Here is a 21822-nt window from a genome sequence, read left to right on the forward strand (position 1 = left end):
TGGCTGCAGAGGAGGGGGTTCAGCCCTGGAGCCCAGAGCCCTGAGGGCAGAGGCTCTGCTGGGGGCGAGAGGAGGCCAGGGGGCTTGCTCAGAGGAAGGGGCTGCCCTGCAGGGGGGCACACACAGCTGTCTCAATTCTCCCTCCCACAACACCTCTGTATGAATTCCCCTCTCATTTCATGATCCAATGCCTTCTGATGGACATTTTCCTCCTGGGAGGTGTTTCCCTGTCCCATGCCTTCTCCCTGTCAGTGCTCACAGACCCCATCTGACCCTCTCTGCTCTCCCCCAGCCCTACACAAACCTGCCTGTTTGCCGGGTAAAGCTGGGCACAGGGTCTTGTTTATAAGCAAAAAAGGCACAGAACTGCTCTGCAGCTTGTGCTGGCACTGGAGGCAGAAGTGCGCTATCCGTCAGCCTGAAGGGAGCGCACACACACGGATAAGGACTTTGGGCCCCGAGTTCCCTAGAACTGAGTAAGGAACACATCCCAGTAACTCCCATGATACTCTGTCTTTAACTCCTTTTAATATTTAGAGGTAAGATCATTAGACCAAAACATGTGTAAACATGAGAAAAAGGTTTCTGCTGTCATGAAGCCTCTTATTTTCAAAACTATTTCTCGGCACAAACTGTATAAGCAGTCCTATTTAGTTCGCCTCTTACAACTGTTCCTGCACAGTGCTTTGAGGGTGGGTTCAGGGTTTTCATGGGGAAAGGGGGAAAGGATGGAACATTTTGAATGTGGGTCCCAGAAAAAAGGAAGGAAAGCACCATACTTGGGAAAACGGCTCCAGGCAGGGATGAGAAACCCTCTTCCCAGTGAAGTCCATATTGATGGTGCCATGCTTCTGTGAGTATCACAGAGCGCTCTTATAACTCCCTACGAGTGTTTCTCATTTAATTTGCACCATAAAGGTATGGTTTGTATCCTCCGCGTCATTCCACTGGTGCAAAAAGTAGAGGTCTTACACAGTTAAACCTGTCTAGATTGCAGAGAAAATATTCTCATCCCTTTAAAAAGCTTTCAGCCTCATCTGTGCTCCCCACAACTAAGTTGCTTGCATCCTTGAAGAGTGGCTGTTCAGAGTCCCGGGATGCTGAGGACTTTCCTCTTTAATTTAGTTTATAGGAGCTGATCTGCTATTTAATCTGGTGTGTGCTGACCTCTGGTGGCAAAAATATCCATAGGAATTACATCTATTTCACTACAGGTTAGAAATGTGAGTTTTTCTCTTACAAGGAGGTAACAGTAAACCAGCAGGACAGGGACCAGAGGCTGGCAAGAAACCCCATCCCTGGAGGTGTGCAGGGCCAGGTTGGATGGGGCTTGGGCAGCCTGATTTAGTGGGATGTGCCTGCCTATGGCAGGGAGGTTGGAAGTAGATGATCTTTAAGGTCCCTTCCAACCCTAACTATTCTATGATTCCATGAAAACAAGGTAAAGGTGGCTCTGATGCTGAGCAAACCTGGATGTGTTTCATTAATCCAAAGGACCAAGCCCTGATCCCATTAACTGAAAGGCCAAGCCCTGACCCCCAGCCCTTAGGAAGGGACATTCTGTCCCTCACTCAGTCCTCATGGCTCTTCCTGGGGCAGTGGAATGTGGAGATGGGCAATGCCAAGGGCAGGACCGTGGAAAAACACCTCCTGAGAATGGACAAGGAGGCAATGAGGCCCCAGGGCTGGAAGGATTTGTCATCTCCTCATAGGCATCCGTGGCAGAGAGGACAGCCACCACCAAAGTCATGGAAAGGCTGCTCTGGTAGGGAGCTTTCAGCTTTTCCACATCCCTCTGTCCTCTCCACAACATGCTGTCCCACAGTGTTGCATCACCTGTGCCTCTTGCCCTGAGGCTGCACTCATCTCCCCGGCTGCCCCACCTTGCTGTCACCTTCCTTTGCTGATGTCTCTCTGTCCTCCCCGGCTCTTGCGTGACACACAAAGCCCTGGGCTGATCCAGACTCCTTCTGGATGACTTGTGGCACCACAGCACTGCCCTTTGAGTGATATTTCTGTCTCCTCTTGTCCAGCCTGGACCTCCCCAGCTACAAGTTTTAGCATTATTTCTTTCTCCTGCCATTTTCCACTATGCAGAAAAGCTCCACCATCTCGGAAACCACCCTTGAAGCACTCTCAGGCGAATCCTACGGTGTCTGCAGCCTCCACACCAATGAGCCCAGAGGCCACTGGTCATACGCTTGAGGTCTCCAAACCCCATCCTGGGAGGCCTCTGGGCACTCTCCGGGGTGTTTGCAGGTGAAATCATAGTGGTCAGAGGCCAAGAAAGACTTTTTCCCAAAGCCTGTGTTGGCAGGACGAGGGGCAATGGCTTTGAACTGGAAGAGGGGAGATTTAGATTGGATGTAAGGAAGAAATATTTTACAATATGGGTGTCAAGGAATCGGAACAGGTACCCAGAGAAGTTGTGGATGTCCCATCTCTGGAAGTGTCCAAGGTCAGGAACTTTGAGCTAAAGCGAGAAAACCGATTCAGCTCTAGCTCAGACCGGAACAAACCAGTATGGACTAAGAGATGGAGATTGCCCAGGGCCTGGCCGGGATGGGGTTCATTTTCTTGCTCGTAGCCTGTGTGGGGCTGTGCTCTGCGCAGGGCGCTGATAACACACTGGTACTGCAGCTCCTGCTGCTCCGTGCTGGCAGAGAGGCAAAGGCCTTCTCTGTTTCTCACTCTGCCCCAGAGAGAGGAGGCTTGGGGTGGGAAGAGACTGGGAAGGGGGAAAATCAGGACGGGTGGCTCAAACGGACCAAAGAGCAATCGCACGCCTTGTAGAACCTTGTTCAGCACTAAAACTGGGAGGGGAGCTTCTCCAAAGCAGCCATTGCTTGGACACTGGCTGGACATCACTCTGCTGGTGGGACTGACTGCTTCTCCATCCCTGGTTTCCTTTTTTCTTCCCTCCATTTATGAAACTCTCTTTATCTTCACCCACGAGTTCTGTTTTCTCGCTTTTGCCCTGGCGATGGTCTCCCCCATCCTGCTGGGGGAGGGAGGAGGGGATTATGTAAGGGTTTTGCTGCGAGGGGGTCACCCCAAAAGGCAATCACACAGCAAAGGGGTCGGTGCGTGCTTGTGAGGTCACCACTGCCCGAGTAGCCGATGGGCCAAGAGGAGACTCGTGGCATTTGTAGGAGCTTGTGAGGTCACTTGTTCACTCGTACCTGATAAGCGGGGAGAGAGCAAAAGGTTGGATACATGGTGGTCAGGTCACTGATTCCCACGGAACCAACAGGCCTGGGGAAGGACAAAAGCTTGTGTAGGTGTTGGTGAGGTCATTAGTGTCTGATTCCTCCACAGGCCAGGAGAAGGCCCATGGGTTGTGCAGGTTCTTATGAGGTCACTCCCCCCTGAGGAGCTGATAGGTCAGGAGAAGGCCTGTAGATGGTGCAGGTGCTTGTGAGGTCACCGGTGCCTGAGCAGGTGATAGGCCAGGAGGTGGCACATGGCCTGTGAAGCTCCTTTGGATGTCAGTGGTATCTGAACACCCGATAGAGCAGGAGCAGACATGGCAGTTGTAGATGCCAGGAGGTCACCTGTGGGTGAGTGGTGGGTGGGCCAGGAGAAGGCACATGGCTATGTACAAGCCTGGGATTGCACTGGTGCTGGAGCAGCTGTTGGGAAAAGAGCAGGCACACGGCTTGTGTGGGGCTCCTGATGACATCACAATAATGTTTAAACATGACTAAATATGGCTTTTTGGAGGAACCATCATCAGCAGAACCCATGCACAGCACAGAGGAGTGAGCATCTGACTCATGAGCTCAAAGCAGCAGCAGGAGGGTGTGAGGTCACCATCAGTGTCACCCTGTGGGAGTCCACAGCTGCTCTGAGGAATCAGAGAGAATGGATATTGACGTCAACAGACAACCGTGTTCCCATAACGAGGCTGGAAAGTCCCGAAGAAGAATCTTGGAAGCGAAACAAGTAACATCTAATTGAAAGTTGGCAAGAAAAATAGTAGATACAGGTAGCGCATGGACAGTGTTGTTCAACGAATCATAGTAAAGCTTTAGGCACGTGGACAGAGCGGTTGAGCTGTGTATCACCCAAACCTCAATTAACACCATTTCAAAAATTGTATTGGAGAAAATTGGCCTTCAAATCGCACCTGAAAAAATCCAAATCTGGAAATACTGTGAGTGGAAAATTTTAGATGCCACAATTGAACCTCAGCAAAATTGCAAACAGCAGTTAAAACTTTAAACGATTTGCAAAAGCTACGAGGAACAATCATTTTGGTTAAACCTTATTTGGGTATTACTAATAAATCCATTATTTGATCTTCTTAAGGGAGACATGGCTTTAACAACACCTCGTACTCTTACGAGTGAAGCACAACAAACTTTGGACAAAATTGAAAAAGCCATTACTCAGAGAAAAGCCCAGAGACGACTCGATGGTCATCCAATGTGTTTGTTTGGTTTTGTTACTCTGTCAGGCATTTGGTCTGATAGCATAATGGGTACCTGTGCTTTCAGATCTTGTGATATTAGAGTGGGTTTTGTTTATCAACCTAAGGAAACCATATTTATTCCAATTCAGATAATTGCAGGTATCATCATTAAAGGCAGAAAAAGAATAGTACAAATAACTGGAAATGAGCCATTAACATTTTTTCTCTATTACAATAGAATATTTAGACTGGTGTTTAGATAACAGTTTTTCATTACAGATTACCCTTGAAGGCTGTGATGATTGCAAACAGAAAAGGGGGAGATATGGGAGAAAGCGTGTACAGATTTGAACTCGATGAGAAAAGACTGTGCCCCTGAATCAGCGCGAGCATAAAGGATTCCTTTGTCGTGTGTGCACCAACACAGGCGGCCGATGCCTTGGTGTGCCCATGATATCAGTAGCAAACGCAGAGCAAGCGGCCGCTGTTCTGAAGGTCGCTAACTGGCTTAAAAGACCTTGGAATCACTAACAGCGCTTGTGGGAATGTAGGAGCTTGTGGCAAAGAGAAATAAGAAGAAAAGGGGTACATCTCCAGCACAGTCATTGCTCTTTATCTCCGTAGTTATGGAAACTCCAGTGGTGGAATTTTATTGGGGTAGCTGTTGACGTAGCTGTTAACGGGGCAGACAGGGATGTTTGTCGGATCATTCGGAAACAATATATAAAAGCATTCAGCTTCTAAAAGAAGGGGTGAAAAAGTTACAAGTAGATGATGGATCAGATTGGTTGAATAGCTTGTTTAAAGGATGGGGACTGTCAGGATGATTGTTATCATTGATAAAAACAGGGTTGTTGACTCTGGTTACTGTTGTAATTGTGTTATTAATGTTGCCTTCTCTGATCAGTTTGTTGCAAAGGGCCCTGCAAGGGACTGTCGGGAAAATTTTTGTAGCACAAATATAAAAAGGAGGAATTGTGGGAGTCCACAGCTGGTCTGAGGACTCAGAGAAAATGGATATTGACCTTGAATAGATACACGTGTTCCCATAACGAGGCTGGAAAGCCTGGAAGAAGAATCTTGGAAGTGAAACAAGTAACATCTAATGGAAAGTTGGCAAGAAAAATAGTAGATACAGGTAGCAAATGGACAGTGTTGTTCAACGAATCATAGTAAAGCTTTAGGCACGTGGACAGAGCGGTTGAACAAATCACTTTAACAGCTTTAGTATATGAACACAGCCTGATAGATAAGGAAAAATATAAAGAGGCCAGTAAAACAATAAGGTTTGGCTTTTGCTCACAAACTTTTGAATGTCGTGTCCATCCCAACAACGACACCTATCTTTCCATATTTGGTTTCTACCGGTATATTTCCTACCTGCATTTCCTTCTCTCTGCACTTGGGGCTTGATTGTCAACACCTTTCTTGTCCTTCAAGGGCCTGGAAATGCCTGCGGGACATTTTCCACCCACATCTGCCTTTTCCAAGGACCCCAGAACTGCTCTGATTGCTCTGGCACCTTTGAGAGCACATTCAAGGGTCACAGGCAAGGGTGATGCAGCAGGCAGAAACATTTGCACTGAGCCTGTCCAAGGCAGGTGAGATGAATCTCCCTGGACCGGTAGGGTTTGTTCCTGGAGGCACACACAGAAATACCAGAGTTCTGTCAGGAGTCCACATCTCAGCTGGCCTCGTGGACTCCTCATGCACCCAAGGATATTCACCAAGTTTTCACCATTTACACACAAAGGCAGGAGTCACAGGGATTCTCTGGACTCCCAGAGAATCAGATGCACCCCAGACCTGTGGTGTATCCCACCACTCTGTACTTGTCTGAGATGCCTCATGATATGAGGAATGGACACAGAGACCTCAGTTCAAGAAAGCACATCCCAGTGCTACATTGAGGCACTTACACTTGGGATGTTGATCTCAACACAATGTGACTTTGAGAAACTGTCTCACAGACCTTCATGGAACTGAAGGAAGAGCTGTTTGTGTTCTCTTGGGTTCATCTCACCTCACACACGTGACGTACATGCTCACATCTTGTCTGAACAGTGTGAACTTTGAATCTGAGCTCCTCATTCTTTGTCCTTTCAGGGAGGGACAAAGAGTATCTCCAAGCTGGAGAGAGAGGGCAGTGCTGAGAATGGTGGTTTTGAGGGGCTGCTCCAGGATGATTGTCCTGGGGCAGGTTCTGTGTGTGCTACAGCGCATATGGGCACAGACCAGACCCTGTCCTGAAGATCTCCCAGAGGAGGGCTGGATGTGAAAGACAACTATAGCCTTCCCAAACCCATCACACCTGCAGTGCTTATCTTTACACTGGTGTTTTCATCAGTGGCTCAGGTTCTTGGACAAACCCCAAAAGAAACTCTAAGACCTCAGTGCAGGCCTGAGGAGATCTCCTCTCTTTGTGGAAAGGCTGTTGTGGAGGCAGCTCTGTCCCACAAGTGCCCACTGCCTGTCCCTGCCTGCGGGCACAGCACTGCCACGCAGCACCGCTGTGACCAAGCTCAGAGCCCTCAGGCCTTCCAGCAAGGCAAGGGGTGAGGAGGAGAGTGTGGAAGGGGAGAGAGAACAGCTCTGGGAGATCAAGCACTGGTGCCTGGCAGGGCTGCCATGCTGGGATTCTTTTCCCCTCCACCCATGTCCACAGGATCTGTCCCTGCAGCTCCAAAAAGCCCATGGAAGAATGGTACCAGGGAACAAATGTCGTTGAATATCCCTTTATTTTTTTGAAACACACAGAGAGCACAGCTCCTCATTTACACAGACAATCAGTAAGAAAAGAAAAGAAGAAGAAGAGATTAAATTAAAAAAAGGATGACAACATTACCCTAATTAAAAACCAGCAACACCAATGAAAAATAGAGCAGACAGTCTGGGCCTGCCATGAGTTGCATGATAACTGCTATGCAGAAGGTGATGAGCAGTTCATTGCTTCAGAGAATCATCCACTTATCAGTTTCCACACTGCATCCTTGAGCTGCTGGTTCCTCAAGCTGTAGATGAGGGGGTTCAATGCTGGAGGCATCACTGAGTACAGAAATGACACCACAATGTCCAGTGATGGCGAGGAGATGGAGGGGGGCTTCAGGTAGGCAAACATACCAGTGCTGATAAAGAGGGAGACCACAGCCATGTGAGGGAGGCACGTGGAAAAGGCTTTGTGCCGTCCCTGCTCTGAGGGGATCCTCAGCACCGCCCTGAAGATCTGCACATAGGACACCACAATGAAAACAAAACAGCCCAAACATAAACAGACACCAACTACAAGAAGCCCAACCTCCCTCACGGCAGCATCTGAGCAGGAGAGCTTGAGGATGTGAGGGATTTCACAGAAGAACTGTTTCACAGCATTGCCCTGGCAGAGGGGCAGAGAAAATGTATTGGCCGTGTGCAGCAGAGCATTGAGAAACCCAGCGCCCCAGGCAGCTGCTGCCATGTGGACACAAGCTCTGCTGCCCAGGAGGGTCCCGTAGTGCAGGGGTTTGCAGATGGCAACGTAGCGGTCATAGGACATGATGGTGAGAAGAGAAAATTCTGCTGAAATGAAAAAGGCAAACAGGAAGACTTGAGAAACACATCCTGAGTAGGAGATGGCCCTGTTATCCCAGAGAGAATTTGCCATGGATTTTGGTACAGTGGTGGAGATGGATCCCAGGTCAAGAACAGAGAGGTTGAGGAGGAAGAAGTACATGGGGGTGTGGAGGTGGTGGTCACAGGCGATGGTGGTGATGATGAGGCCGTTGCCCAGGAGGGCAGCCAGGTAGATGCCCAGGAAGAGCCAGAAGTGCAAGAGCTGCAGCTCCCATGTGTCTGCGAATGCCAGGAGGAGGAACTGGGTGATGGAGCTGCTGTTGGACATCTGCTGCCTCTGGACATGGGGCACTTTCAAAGACAGAAAAAACATAGACAATTTAGGGGACAATTCTCTGATGGAAATCAAAGTTATTTCTCATAGAACCACCCCCAACCTGAGTTTTCTCATAAGGAGGACCTTTGGCAGGTCCCTTTCACAAGCTCTCACTGCTCCTCTCTGAGGTTCCCCAGGGAGCAGAAGGCTGTGATGTGGCCTCTGCAGGAGTCAGTGCTGCCCTACAGCAACAGGGGAATGGAACAAAGGGTGATCTAAGGATGAATCCACTCCCGATATCAAAGAGCTTTCCAGCATTGTCCTGCTCCATCCACCCTACTGCAGAGCAGAGCTGAGGGGATTTTGCTCTGTGTCTTCTGTTCTGGTTGCCCCAACACAGCTCAGGATGGTTTTTGATGCAGAAACTCCTGGCTCTTCCACTTCACTCCAAGTGAAGTCTCCTGAGTCCTGAGAGCAAACGGGCTCTCCCTTCATTCAGAGTGAGCACAGACGGTCTGTCCATCAGCCCTGGTCTCAGCTGCCCTGTGCTTTTGCACTCAGGTGTTTCCCCCCAAAAGAAACCGCACTGCTGGGAGCAGAGGAATCCGGTTTCCCAATGCAGATCTCCAAATACCCTCATGCTTCCTACCTGAGGGGGATCTCAGTTCTCCCCTCCCAGCCAGGGACACAGAGGACTCATTGCTGCTGCCTCCATGCAGACGATGAGCAGCACTTCCATGGCTTTAGGGCTGGGGTCTCTTCTCCATGGCACTGCTGGATAACACAGAGATACCATGGGAGAGCTGTGCCCTTCCGGAGGGCAGCCTGCAGCCCAGCAGGATTCACCAGGGAACGAGTCAAATGTCCTAAATCTGGGGTGGCCTGAAAGGAGAATCTGCTCGTTTGCATTGCCCTGAACCTGTCAATTAGGAGAGGGATTGGACCCTTTACTCCCTGCATGGCAGAACCCACAGGACGGCTCCATGAACTGCAGCTTAACCCAAACCCCATCCCAGAAGGTCCAGTGATAAGAACCTGAAGCAAAGCAGGAGAGGAAAGAGGGAGACATGCACAGCGCTGCTGCCGATGGAGCCAGCACAGAGACAGACAGTTAGGGTGGGGTGGTAATCTCTCCTTTGAAGGGGTGAGGCTGCTGGGAAGGTGACTGACCACCCGGCCTGAAGAGAAGAGGCAGGAGAGGAGAGCCTGGGTTGGCTCCATGGCAGGTGCCTGCTCTGCAGGGGATGGCAGGCAGGAGCCTGAATCCCCCCTTCCCATGGTGCTAATGGGAGCAGATCCTTCTCCATCCCTGCCCACGTCTCTTCTGCCTGGAGCTTGTCCCGGCTGAGAGCTGTTTTTCTGTCCCAGGATCTCCTCCCTGTCTGTGCTCACAGAGCCCACCCCACCCACTGTGTGCTCAGCTCTGCCCTGCAGAGCCCTCCTGGCAGTGGGGCACTGCTCAGGGGCACCTCTGGGTGTGCAGGGGCTGAGGAGCAGCTCAGAAAAATCCTAACGGGAACTGGAGTCCCAGTGTCTTTCAAGAAGAGAGAAATAAATTCCCACCTCCCACTGCCCCCCCAGCCAAGCAGGAGTGGAAACCTGAAAGCACAGACTCCATCCCTTCCAGGTGAATGCTGCCTTGATGCCATTCTTCAAAAGCACCCTTTGCACCTGGATCTTTGAGAAGCCCTGACACACACAGCACCCTCTCAACAGCAGAAGGACCCTGTTCTGCCCTGCTGGGGGTCACTCCTTCCCCCACAGCTTCTCCCACAGGTCCATGGGCAGCTCCCCGGGCAGGCTGAGCACTGACCCTGGCAGGTGGCAGAGTCCCCGTTCCCACCACCCAGAGCCTGGAGTGCAGGGAACCTGCTCTGAATGACAGCCCAGGGCACCCCTGGCTTCACAGCCCTTCCAAAGTGCCTCACAAGAGCCTCCTCCTCGCAGATCCAATGAGCTGAGGGCTCTGCAAGCTTGGGAGATGCCACCAGGATCCACAGCTGCATTGCCCTGCACCCAGACTCACCATGTCTAGGACTGCAGAGGTTGCTCCTCCAGTCAGCTCTCAATCATCCTCCCACTCCCGACCATGTTTAAGCTCTCTCTACCTTGCTCGTCTCTCTTAGAAACCATGGAAGTTCCCTTCTCCCTGCTGGGCTTTGTGGAGTTCTTGGGCAGAACATGAGCTCCCTCAGTGCCAAGAGCCCAGCCCAGCTCAGCAGCAGAGGAGCAGCCCAGGGCATTTAACGATCCCTCTGGTGGGTTTGATGCCGAGTCCATGAACCTCATCCTCTTAGAGGAAGTTGAACAAACTTCTCAAGAAGTAAAACTCCAATTCAAGCTCCAAAGTTTCTTGGAGTGTTAATGGGTCCCACGGAGGGCACTGCTGAGAAAGCATCTCCAGGGCCCAGTTAGAGCAGAAAAGTGGAGGCAGTGATGAAAGGTTGGGAAAACAAAGGTAATGGTGGCTCTGACGCTGAGTCAACCTGGATGTGTTTCATGAATTGAAAAGGCCAAGCCATGACCCTCTTAACCAAGTGGCAAAGCCTTGAACCCTAGATCCTTAAAGGGAGATCCTGTTCCTCACTCATTCCTCGGGGCTCTTCCTGGGCAGTGGGATGTAGGGATGGGCAATGCCAAAGGCAGGACTGTGGAAAAACACCTCCCAGGCTCCTGGGTGGGAATGAGGAGGCCATGAGACCCTGGGACTGTAAGGATGAGGTGTTTCCTCTTTGGCATCAGTGTCAGAGACAACAGCCATAGACAAGGAAAAGAAGACTTTGGTCCTTTTGGGGGTTTTGAGCCTTGTTGGAACCCTTGACCATCTCCACCGCAGGTAATGATGTCCCACACCTCTGCCTGTCGACTGCAGACATCCACCCTGTCACTGCACCTTGCTCTCCCCTGAGCATCTTCCTTTCTTTACTGATACCTCTCTGTCCTCCCTGGGTGTTCCTAGAAAGACAAAGCCTTGGGCTGGTCCACACTCCCCAGGGGTGACGAGTTGTGCATCAGCACTCGTGCACTGTAGGGAAGCTGCAGCCATGGGGCAAAATCACCAAAGAAGCGATGGCATAGGAAATGTGAAGAGGTACTCGTAATTCTGAAACCAAGAGCTCATCTGCTGTGTTGGATCATACAATCATAGAATCACCAGCTTGGAAAGTACCCACTGGATCATCGAGTCCAACCATTCCTAACACTCCCTAAACCATGTCCCTCAGCACTTCATCCACCCGTTCCTTAAACACCTCCTGGGAAGGTGACTCGACCCCCTCCCTGGGCAGCTGTTCCAGTACCCAATGACTCTTACTGTGAAGAATTTTTTTCTGATATCCAACCTGAACCTCCCCTGGTGGAGCTTCAGGCCATTCCCTCTTGTCCTGTCCCCTGTCACCTGGGAGAAGAGGCCAGCTCCCTCCTCTCCACAACCTCCTTTCAGGTAGTTGTAGAGAGTAATAAGGTCTCCCCTCAGCCTCCTCTTCTCCAGGCTAAACAACCCCAGCTCTCTCAGACGCTCCTCATAAGACTTGTTCTCCAGCTCCCTCACCAGCTTTGTTGCTCTTCTCTGGACACGTTCAGAGCCTCAACATCCTTCTTGTGGTGAGGGGTCCAGAACTGAACACAGTACTCAAGGTGCGGTCTCACCAGTGCTGAGTACAGAGGGAGAATAACCTCCCTGGACCTGCTGGTGACCCCATTTCTGATACAAGCCAAGATGCCGTTGGCCTTCTTGGCCACCTGGGCACACTGCTGGCTCATGTTCAGTCGGCTGTCAACCAGCACCCCCAGGTCCTTCTCTTCCATGCAGCTCTCCAGCCACTCTTCCCCCAGTCTGTAGCGCTGCATAGGGTTGTTGTGCCCCAAGTGCAGGACCCGGCATTTGGCCTTGTTAAACCTCATCCCATTGGTCTCGGCCCAGCAGTCCAGCCTGTTCAGATCCCTAAGATCTGTAAGATCTTACACGTGTAAGATCAAGGGGGCGCCGGCCAGCCATGTAACTTCAATGAAGAAACTTGCTTCCACATCACCGCGTCGTGTCTCAACAGTGACAACCCTCTGCCCCATCATCCATATCATTAACAGCGAAGTCAAACACGATTGCACACAAAATTTTAAAGCACCTTTAAAAGCTCCTGTCCTGGTGAGAGGACGCTCCAGCACGCCAGTGCCTCTGGGGCTGCTTGCTGATGGAGGCTCATGCAGCAGAAATTGTTGTAAGAGGGATTTGTGTGCTAAAGTGCCTTTGAATGTTCCAGGAACCATTTTTGGTTAAAAAAAACCCACTGAAACCTGCCCCACCAGCCTCTCTTCAGCCATACACTGTGCTGGCTCGTGGCACCCTCAGGGGCCAATCCCACGAAAATGAGCAGAAAACCATCCCAAATCCACTTCTGCTTGGAATGGAGCAACCACTGTTTGCCCTGCACCTCAGTTTCTCTCTAGAAGAAGACAAGGCGTGTTTGCTTCCCGTTCTTTGCTCCTCAGCTCCAGGTCGGGGCCGGTGGGTGCTGCTGGTCCGTGTGGGCCTGTGGGCAGCAGCATCCCCCTGACGTGCACTGAGCACGCGATGCCTGGCCCACACTGCTTCCAAAACAAACTATTGGAGTTTGGCACTCCTTCCAAACCAAACTATTCTATAATTCTATGATTCTATGATCTATGAAATATCTAAAGGGTGGATGTCAAGAGAATGGGACAAGAATCTTGTTATTGGTTTCAGCCCAACCTGAAAATTTGGACAAGTTTCTTTCCTGTGAGGGAGACGGAGCACTGGAACGGGCACCATCCAGCAATGCAGAGCCCGAGGCAATGCATCCATCCATCGCTGTAGCCCTTCTCCCACCACACTGATGCTATAGGTGTGAGGGTCCGGCGGAGCTGGGAGGAAAAGGTCAGCCGAGCATGCGGCCAAGGGAGAGACAGCAGCCTGGGTGAGGAGAACGCCAGCATCCGCATTGTTAAGAACACTGAGACTCTTCCTGCCATTTTCACGTATTTATTGTGAGGGAGAGATGGGGTTTGGAGGTGTGAGCAGAGCCCTGTGGTCCCCAGGGGACTCAGCGCATGTCCCTGCTTCTGGCCAGGCCCTTCTTTTGCCACATGCCGGGGTTGCCTTCTGGCATCTGCGGCAGGGTGTCTTCTTGGTGGGTGAAGAAGAGTCCTGGGAGCTGCTGGTGTTCCTCTTCAAGGGCCAGCGGGGCCCTGGAGACGAGGAGCCCCTGCCTGGCCCCGATCACAGTCCCCACCGCCATCCGCCCATGGCACCGCGTGCCGGTCTTGGTACCGTCCTGGGGTGGGATTGAGGACAGAGGGGAGGCAGTCAGGACACCCCCACAACTCAGCAACCGAGATGACAGGCAGTTCCTCTTCGTCCGCTGCCGCAGCGCTGCTGGAGATGGCTGGTTGTGGGGCAGGAGTCCCCCCGCGGGAGGCAGCGGTGCTGGTGGTGCACAAAGGGCTATGGTCCTCTTGGTGTGGGGATGCAGAGGATCTGTTGGTGGCCATGGGGCTGCGCTCCCGCTCCCGTCGGTAGACAGCCAGCCTGGTGCTGGACACAAAGCAGCACCTGCCTTCCTCTTGGAAGCCAGCGCGTCTGCTTCTGGCCACCAGCTTGCCCTGCAGTCTCTCCTGGTGGGCAGCCCAGGTTGTTCTGCGCACAGGGCTGCGATCGCGCCACCTCCTGAAGGACGCATAGATGACGCGCCCAGGGCTCTCTTCCAAGCCCCCACCAAAACGGGGCGTGCCGTGGTGCAGGAGGTGGCAGGCTTCCCTCCTGCACTCTTTCGCTGTAAAGTCAATTAGTCCTCGCACGAACACTTTGGTGTGGCTGCCCAGGTCGTGGTGCAGCTCCTCCTCCAGGCGCTCTTCGTGCAGACCCAGCACGGGAAGGGCGCTCAGGATCATCTCCTGCAGCCCGACCGCCTGAGCAGGATCTCCCTCAAAGATGCGCCCCAGCTCATGGTGCAGCCAGGGTCGCAGGTGGCGAAGGAGACCTGGGTACTGGCGGAAGAGATGCCCCCAGGTCGAGGCAGAAAGGCCGCCCACAAAGTCTGGATCCCGAGTCTGGCGTTGGGGTCTGCTGCGTGTTGGTGGTGCTTCTGCTCCATCATGTCCCTCCTCTTGGGTGCTGCCAAACGCTGCTGCAGGGGCCACTGCCTCCTCCATGGCCATACTCCACAGATGCTGCGCTGGTCTGGGAGAGCTCGTGGGAATGGACTCCTCGTCCTCTGTGACGCTGCAGTGGTGGGGGTCCCGCTGGAAGAGGAGGAGAGACCCTGGTCATGGGCTGGCGCAGAGAGTACAGGAAGGGCAGCCCAGATCCATCCCAATGGAAACGTGCCCAGCTCCCCAAGGAGAAGGTTCTCCACACAGCTCACCTCTGCTGCGGCCAGTGCTCCTCCTGGCTGTCCCGGCTGCCTGAACCCAGCACGGCCGGGGAAGAACCTGCTGCGGCTCCACAGGCGGCACCGAGAGCTGCAGCTACCGGTTGGCAGGGCACAAGCCCAGCACCGAGCTAAAGGCTCGCTCCGCACTCCCAGCCTCGCCGACACGCTCAGCTGGAGGGAAGGCTCGAGCCGTCTGGGAGAGGCTGCGTGCTGCAATATAAGCAGCGAGGGCTGTGATGTCACAGTGCGTGGTTGGGGGGTACCACGGCGCGTGGCTGGGGGGTGTCAGCGTGGGCCATCCTTGCCCACTGTGCTACCCCCCAGCAGCCGTGGCACACACCTTGGGGCTTATTGCAATGCCACCCCATCCAACACTTCTTCTCTTGTACCCTTGGCAGCGCTGCTTCAAGCCAGGCCCTGAGAGCTTGTCAGTGTCTTCCCGGGGCCCCGTCAGTTCCCTCTGTCCTGAGCTGGCACACATCTCCAGGCACACACAGGAAGCGCCTTCCTGGGGAGCAAAGCACAAGGACGAGGAGCCCAGAACACAGCGCTCCAGGTGTGGCCTCAGTGGTGCGGAATCCCCTGGAGGATCATCACCGCAGAATCATCCTCGAATGGTTTGGGCTGCAAGAGACCTCAAAGCCCATCCAGTTCCACCCCCTGCTGTGGGCAGGGACACTTCCCACCGGATCCCATTGCTCCAGGCCCCATCCAACCTGGCCTTGAACACCTCCAGGGATGGGGCAGCCGTGACTTCTTTGGGCAACCTGGGCCAGGGCCTCCCCCCTCACAGAGAAACAGTTCTTCCGAAGGTCTCCTCTCAGTCTCCCCTCCCTGCTCGCAGTACGTGGCCATATGCAGCCCAGGTTGCTCTCGGCCCTCTTTGCGGTGAAGACACGTTGGTGGCTCAAACGTAACTTGCTGATCCCCAGGTAACCCCGGTCCTTTTCTGCCAAGCTGCTTTCCAGCTGTGTGGCTCTCAGCAGAGACATGAGGAAGAATTTCTTCCCCCTGAGAGTGCTGAGGCACCGGAACGGGTTGCCCGGGGAGGCTGTGTCTGCCCCATCCCTGGAGGTGTTCCAGGCCAGGTTGGATGGGCCTTGGGCAGCCTGATTTAGTGGGAGGTGTCCCTGCCTATGGCAGGGGGGTTGGAACTGAGTGATCTTGAAGGTCCCTTCCAACCCAAACCATTCTATGATTCTATGATTCTATGATTCTATGATTCTATGATTCTATGATTCTCTATCACTGCTTGGGGTTGTTCCTACCCAGGGGCAGGACTTTGCACCTCTCCTTGTTGAACTGCATCAGGTTCCTGTCAGCCCATTTCTCCAGGCTGTCCAGGTCCCTCTGGATGGCAGCACAAGCCTCTGGAGCATCAGCCACACCTCCCAGTTTGGTATCATCAGCAAAAATTGCTGAGGGCACCCTCTGCCCCATCAGCCAGATCCTTAACAGAGAAGTCAAACAGGACTGGACCCAGAATTTTAAAGTGCCTTTAAAAGCTCCTGTCCTGGTCAGAGGACGCTCCAGCACGCCAGCATCTCCGGGGCTGCTTGCTGATGGAGGCTCATGCAGCAGAAATGGTTGTAAGAGGGATTTGTGTGCAAAAGCGCCTTTGAATGTTCCAGGAACCGATTTTGGTTAAAAAAAAACAACTCAAACCTGCCCCACCAGCCTCTCTTCAGCCATACACTGTGCTGGCTCGTGGCACCTGCAGCGGCCAATCCCAGCAAAACGAGCAGAAAACCACCCCAAATCCACTTCTGCTTGGAGTGGAAGCGTGGATCTGATGGAGGGTAGCGAGGCTCTGCAGAGGGACATGAACAGGCCTGTGTTGCTGCCAGGACACCACCTTGTTTTCTTTGGGCAATGCAAATACAGCATAAAAGGAGGGGCGCTAAAAGCAGGCGAAGGTTTCTAAAGAGCTGCTTTCTTTATCAAATTTGTGCTTGTGTGAGAGAAGCACAGGGATTTTCATGGAAAACTTCCATCCACCTCTTGGTGAGAGGCAGGAAAAGCTCTTCTATGGTCTGATCTTTGGCAGGAGTCAGGTGTGTAACAGCCTGCAGAGGGACATGCTGATGTGTCCGTCATGCAGGTAAAACCTCCTGTGCCCCCTAAGCTCTCCTGCCTCTCCCTGAGAGTGGAAACCGGAGCCTTCCAGCCCCCGCAGGATGTAAGGAAATGGGAGCATTTGTCAGAGAGAGCTGATGCGGTTAAGTGCCGGAGTTGGTGAGTTATGTTCCGAATGCTTTCCACTGTGGGCTTGGGATCCCTGCAGGAGCTCGGAGCCCATGCTGCCACCACCGCCAATCCGAGCTGGCGTTGTTCCCGTTCCAGGAGTGTCTGGTCATAGGATGCAGTCGGGAGTGGCTTCCTGTGATGACACTGCTTACTTCATATACCTCTTGCTTGTATCACTCGCTCAAATAGAACCTCTGCTTGGCCTGACCTTTTAGCCGCCTCTCCTTGTATTCAAGTGACCAGACTCTGATCCAAGTGATCAGAGAGGGAGGACGTGGAGCTTGGGCAATGGCCGTGGCTTTTGCTTGATAAACTCAGTTCATGTTAGCTTTTCTGCCTTGTTCTCCATGTAGCATCTTTTTTCTTTGCACTGACCCCCCAAGAATGAGAAGCTCTGTTTTCCAGGGGTCACCACCGCCTGCCCACCCACGAGAGGGCACAGAGCTGGGACGGTCCCTGTCCCCGGGGCACAGAATCCTCCCAGGTGTCTGGCAGGTGCCCCAGCTTCCATCCTGCAGCCCGCAGGGACAGCGGGGAGCTCTGGGCAGCCCGGAGGCAGCCGTGGGAGCCCAGGCCGGGCCCTGGGAGAGGCGTGCAAGGTGGCTGAGGTGGGAGCATTGAGGGCTGTGTCCACACAGCTCACCGACACGGCAAGGCAGGACTGAGAAAGGGCTGCCTCCAGCCAGGCTCTCCCTGCCAGCTTTGGCCGTGCTGTCTTCTTGCTTCGGTGTTGAGAATCCATGGATGCCAGCAGCCTCCCTGTTCCACCGGAGGCCCTGGCTGCCCCGGTCTCAGCGCAGGTTGCTGTTGGCTTTGTCAGAGCCTGCACATATCCTGCCCTCCCTGCTGACTCCGACTTCTGCTGGTGCTGAAAGGAAAAGAGATGAAGAAAGGGAACACTGCGCCATCAGAAAATGGGATAGTGTTCCTCAGCCATGTGTCTGGGATGCTCTGCTGCATCTAGGTTTGCAGCCATTGCCTGCTGAAGGCCTAGCCACATCCCGGCTGTGATAGCATACAGTGACACGTGTGGGAGCAGGGGATGGAATTAGATGTGGGAGGCATTCGCGGCCTTCCAAGAGAGGCCAGAGCAGTGTCTGGGCACAGCACTGCCTGCTGCAGCGCCCCGAGAGCCCCCGAAAGATGCTCTCCAGCCTCTTCTCCTTAGTGGCACCACCAACATGCAGGGCTGAAGTTGTAAATCATGGAATGGGCGGGTTGGAAGGGACCTTAAATACCATCCAGGTTTGCCAGGGGAAAAGGTCAGCTGAGCATCCGGCAAAGGGAGATTCAGCAGCCTGTGTGGGGAGATTGCCAGCAGCTGTGTTGCTAAGAACATTGCGACTCTTTGTGCCATTATCGCGTCTTTATTGTGAGGGAGAGCTGTGTTTAGGAGGAGGGAGCAGAGCCCTGTGGTCCCCAGGGGACTCAGCGCGTGGCCCTGCTTCTGGCCAGGCCCTTCTTTTGCCAGCTGCCAGGGCTGCCTTCCAGCATCTGCGGCAGGGTGTCTTCTTGGTGGGTGAGGAAGAGTCCTGGGAGCTGCTGGTGTTCCTCTTCAAGGGCCAGCGGGGCCCTGGAGACGAGGAGCCCCTGCCTGGCCCCGATCACAGTCCCCACCGCCATCCGCCCATGGCACCGCGTGCCGGTCTTGGTACCGTCCTGGGGTGGGATTGAGGACAGAGGGGGGGCAGTCAGGACACCCCCACAACTCAGCAACCGAGATGACAGGCAGTTCCTCTTCGTCCGCTGCCGCAGCGCTGCTGGAGAGGTCTGGTTGTGGGGCAGGAGTCCCCCCGCGGGAGGCAGCGGTGCTGGTGGTGCACAAAGGGCTATGGTCCTCTTGGTGTGGGGATGCAGAGGATCTGTTGGTGGCCATGGGGCTGCGCTCCCGCTCCCGTCGGTAGACAGCCAGCCTGGTGCTGGACACAAAGCAGCACCTGCCTTCCTCTTGGAAGCCAGCGCGTCTGCTTCTGGCCACCAGCTTGCCCTGCAGTCTCTCCTGGTGGGCAGCCCAGGTTGTTCTGCGCACAGGGCTGCGATCGCGCCACCTCCTGAAGGACGCGTAGATGACGCGCCCGGGGCTCTCTTCCAAGCCCCCACCAAAACGGGGCGTGCCGTGGTGCAGGAGGTGGCAGGCTTCCCTCCTGCACTCTTTCACTGTAAAGTCAATCAGTCCATGCACGAACACTTTGGTGTGGCTGCCCAGGTCGTGGTGCAGCTCCTCCTCCAGGCGCTCTTCGTGCAGACCCAGCACGGGCAGGGCGCTCAGGATCATCTCCTGCAGCCCGACCGCCTGAGCGGGATCTCCCTCAAAGATGCGCCCCAGCTCATGGTGCAGCCAGGGTCGCAGGTGGCGAAGGAGACCTGGGTACTGGCGGAAGAGATGCCCCCAGGTCGAGGCAGAAAGGCCGCCCACAAAGTCTGGATCCCGAGTCTGGCGTTGGGGTCCGCTGCGTGTTGGTGGTGCTTCTGCTCCATCATGTCCCTCCTCTTGGGTGCTGTCAAACGCTGCCACAGGGGCCACTGCCTCCTCCATGGCCATACTCCACAGATTCTGCGCTGGTCTGGGAGAGCTCGTGGGAATGGACTCCTCGTCCTCTGTGACGCTGCAGTGGTGGGGGTCCCTCTGGAAGAGGAGGAGAGACCCCGGTCATGGGCTGGCGCAGAGAGTGCTGGAAGGGCAGCCCAGATCCATCCCAATGGAAACGTGCCCAGCTCCCCAAGGAGAAGGTTCTCCACACAGCTCACCTCTGCTGCGGCCAGCGCTCCTCCTGGCTGCCCCGGCTGCCTGAACCCAGCACGGCCGGGGAAGAACCTGCTGCGGCTCCACAGGCGGCACCGAGAGCGGCAGCTACCGGTTGGCAGGGCACAAGCCCAGCACCGAGCTAAAGGCTCGCTCTGCACTCCCAGCCTCGCCGACACGCTCAGCTGGAGGGAAAGCTCGAGCCGTCTGGGAGAGGCTGCGTGCCGCAATATAAGCAGCGAGGGCTGTGATGTCACAGTGCGTGGTCGGGGGTACCACGGTGTATGGCTCAGGGGTACACATACAATCATGGAATGGTCCACATTGGAGGGACCATTAAAGACCATGACATACCAACCCCCCTGCCATGGGCTGGGTCACCTTCTATGAGGTACAGTTCCTCAAAGCCCCTTCCAACCTGGCCTTCAAAACCTCCAGGGTCAGGCCATCCCCAGCTTCTTTGGGCAGTCTATGCCAGTGCCTCAACAGCCCAATCGCAAAATAGTTCTTCCCAAGATCTCATCTCAACGTGCCATCCAGCAGCTTCAAGCTGCTCTCCGTCATCCTGTTCCTGCTCTCCCGGATCAAGAGCCCCTTCCCAGCTCTTCCTGGAGCCCCTTTCAGTACTGCGAGCTGCTCTCCCTCGTCCTGTTCCTGCTCTCCCGGATCAAGAGCCCCTTCCCAGCTCTTCCTGGAGCCCCTTTCAGTACTGCAAGCTGCTCTAAGGTCTTCCTGGACCATTCTCTCCCCCAGGCTGAACAAGCCAAACTCTCCGCCTGTCCTCCTATGGGAGGTGCCCCAGTCCTCAAATCATCCTTGTGGCCTCTTCTGGATTTGCTACAAGAGCTCTATGCCCTGTCTGTGCGGAGGGCTCCAGAACTGAACACTGGGCTCCAGGTGAGGACTCACCAGAGCAGAGCAGAGCAGAGCAGCTTCTCATTTTCTTATTTTAACAAAGAATAAGAAATAAATCGCAATAAACAAGAAAGAGAGAGGAAAACAATGCCCAAAGAGAATAAGGGATTCACCTCCTCCCCCGGGGGAAGGTTCCCCGCACAGCTCACCTCTGCTGCGGCCAGCGCTCCTCCTGGCTGCCCCGGCTGCCTGAACCCAGCACGGCCGGGGAAGAACCTGCTGCGGTTCCACAGGCGGCACCGAGAGCTGCAACTACCGGTTGGCAGGGCACAAGCCCAGCACCGAGCTAAAGGCTCGCTCCGCACTCCCAGCCTCGCCGACACGCTCAGCTGGAGGGAAGGCTCGAGCCGTCTGGGAGAGGCTGCGTGCCGCAATATAAGCAGCGAGGGCTCTGATGTCACAGTGCGTGGTTGGGGGGTACCACGGTGCGTGGCTGGGGGGGTGTCAGCGTGGGCCATCCTTGCCCACTGTGCTCCCCCCCAGCAGCCGTGGCACACACCTTGGGGCTTATTGCAATGCCACCCCATCCAACACTTCTTCTCTTGTACCCTTGGCAGCGCTGCTTCAAGCCAGGCCCTGAGAGCTTGTCAGTGTCTTCCCGGGGCCCCGTCAGTTCCCTCTGTCCTGAGCTGGCACACATCTCCAGGCACACACAGGAAGCGCCTTCCTGGGGACCAAAGCACAAGGACAAGGAGCCCAGAACACAGCGCTCCAGGTGTGGCCTCAGTGGTGCGGAATCCCCTGGAGGATCATCACCGTAGAATCATCCTCGAATGGTTTGGGCTGCAAGAGACCTCAAAGCCCATCCAGTTCCACCCCCTGCTGTGGGCAGGGACACTTCCCACCGGATCCCATTGCTCCAGGCCCCATCCAACCTGGCCTTGAACACCTCCAGGGATGGGGCAGCCGTGACTTCTTTGGGCAACCTGGGCCAGGGCCTCCCCCCTCACAGAGAAACAGTTCTTCCGAAGGTCTCCTCTCAGTCTCCCCTCCCTGCTCGCAGTACGTGGCCATATGCAGCCCAGGTTGCTCTCGGCCCTCTTTGCGGTGAAGACACGTTGGTGGCTCAAACGTAACTTGCTGATCCCCAGGTAACCCCGGTCCTTTTCTGCCAAGCTCCTTTCCAGCTGTGTGGCTCTCAGCATAGACATGAGGAAGAATTTCTTCCCCCTGAGAGTGCTGAGGCACCGGAACGGGTTGCCCGGGGAGGCTGTGTCTGCCCCATCCCTGGAGGTGTTCCAGGCCAGGT

The 21822-nt window shown here is 54.4% G+C and overlaps 1 protein-coding gene across 1 annotated transcript; it reads right to left on the reverse strand.

Annotated features, from left to right (window-relative positions):
• Window positions 1–7373: 7373 nt before the first annotated feature.
• Window positions 7374–8315, reverse strand: LOC128850891 (olfactory receptor 14A16-like). The gene has a single exon (XM_054055917.1). The coding sequence runs from the start codon at window positions 8289–8291 to the stop codon at window positions 7374–7376; it is 918 nt and encodes a 305-aa protein (XP_053911892.1). The 5' UTR covers window positions 8292–8315.
• Between the last annotated feature and the right edge of the window lie 13507 nt (window positions 8316–21822).

The sequence above is a fragment of the Cuculus canorus genome, unplaced genomic scaffold (assembly GCF_017976375.1).
Source record: "Cuculus canorus isolate bCucCan1 unplaced genomic scaffold, bCucCan1.pri subtelo1, whole genome shotgun sequence".
In the NCBI taxonomy this organism is placed as follows: Eukaryota; Metazoa; Chordata; class Aves; order Cuculiformes; family Cuculidae; genus Cuculus; species Cuculus canorus.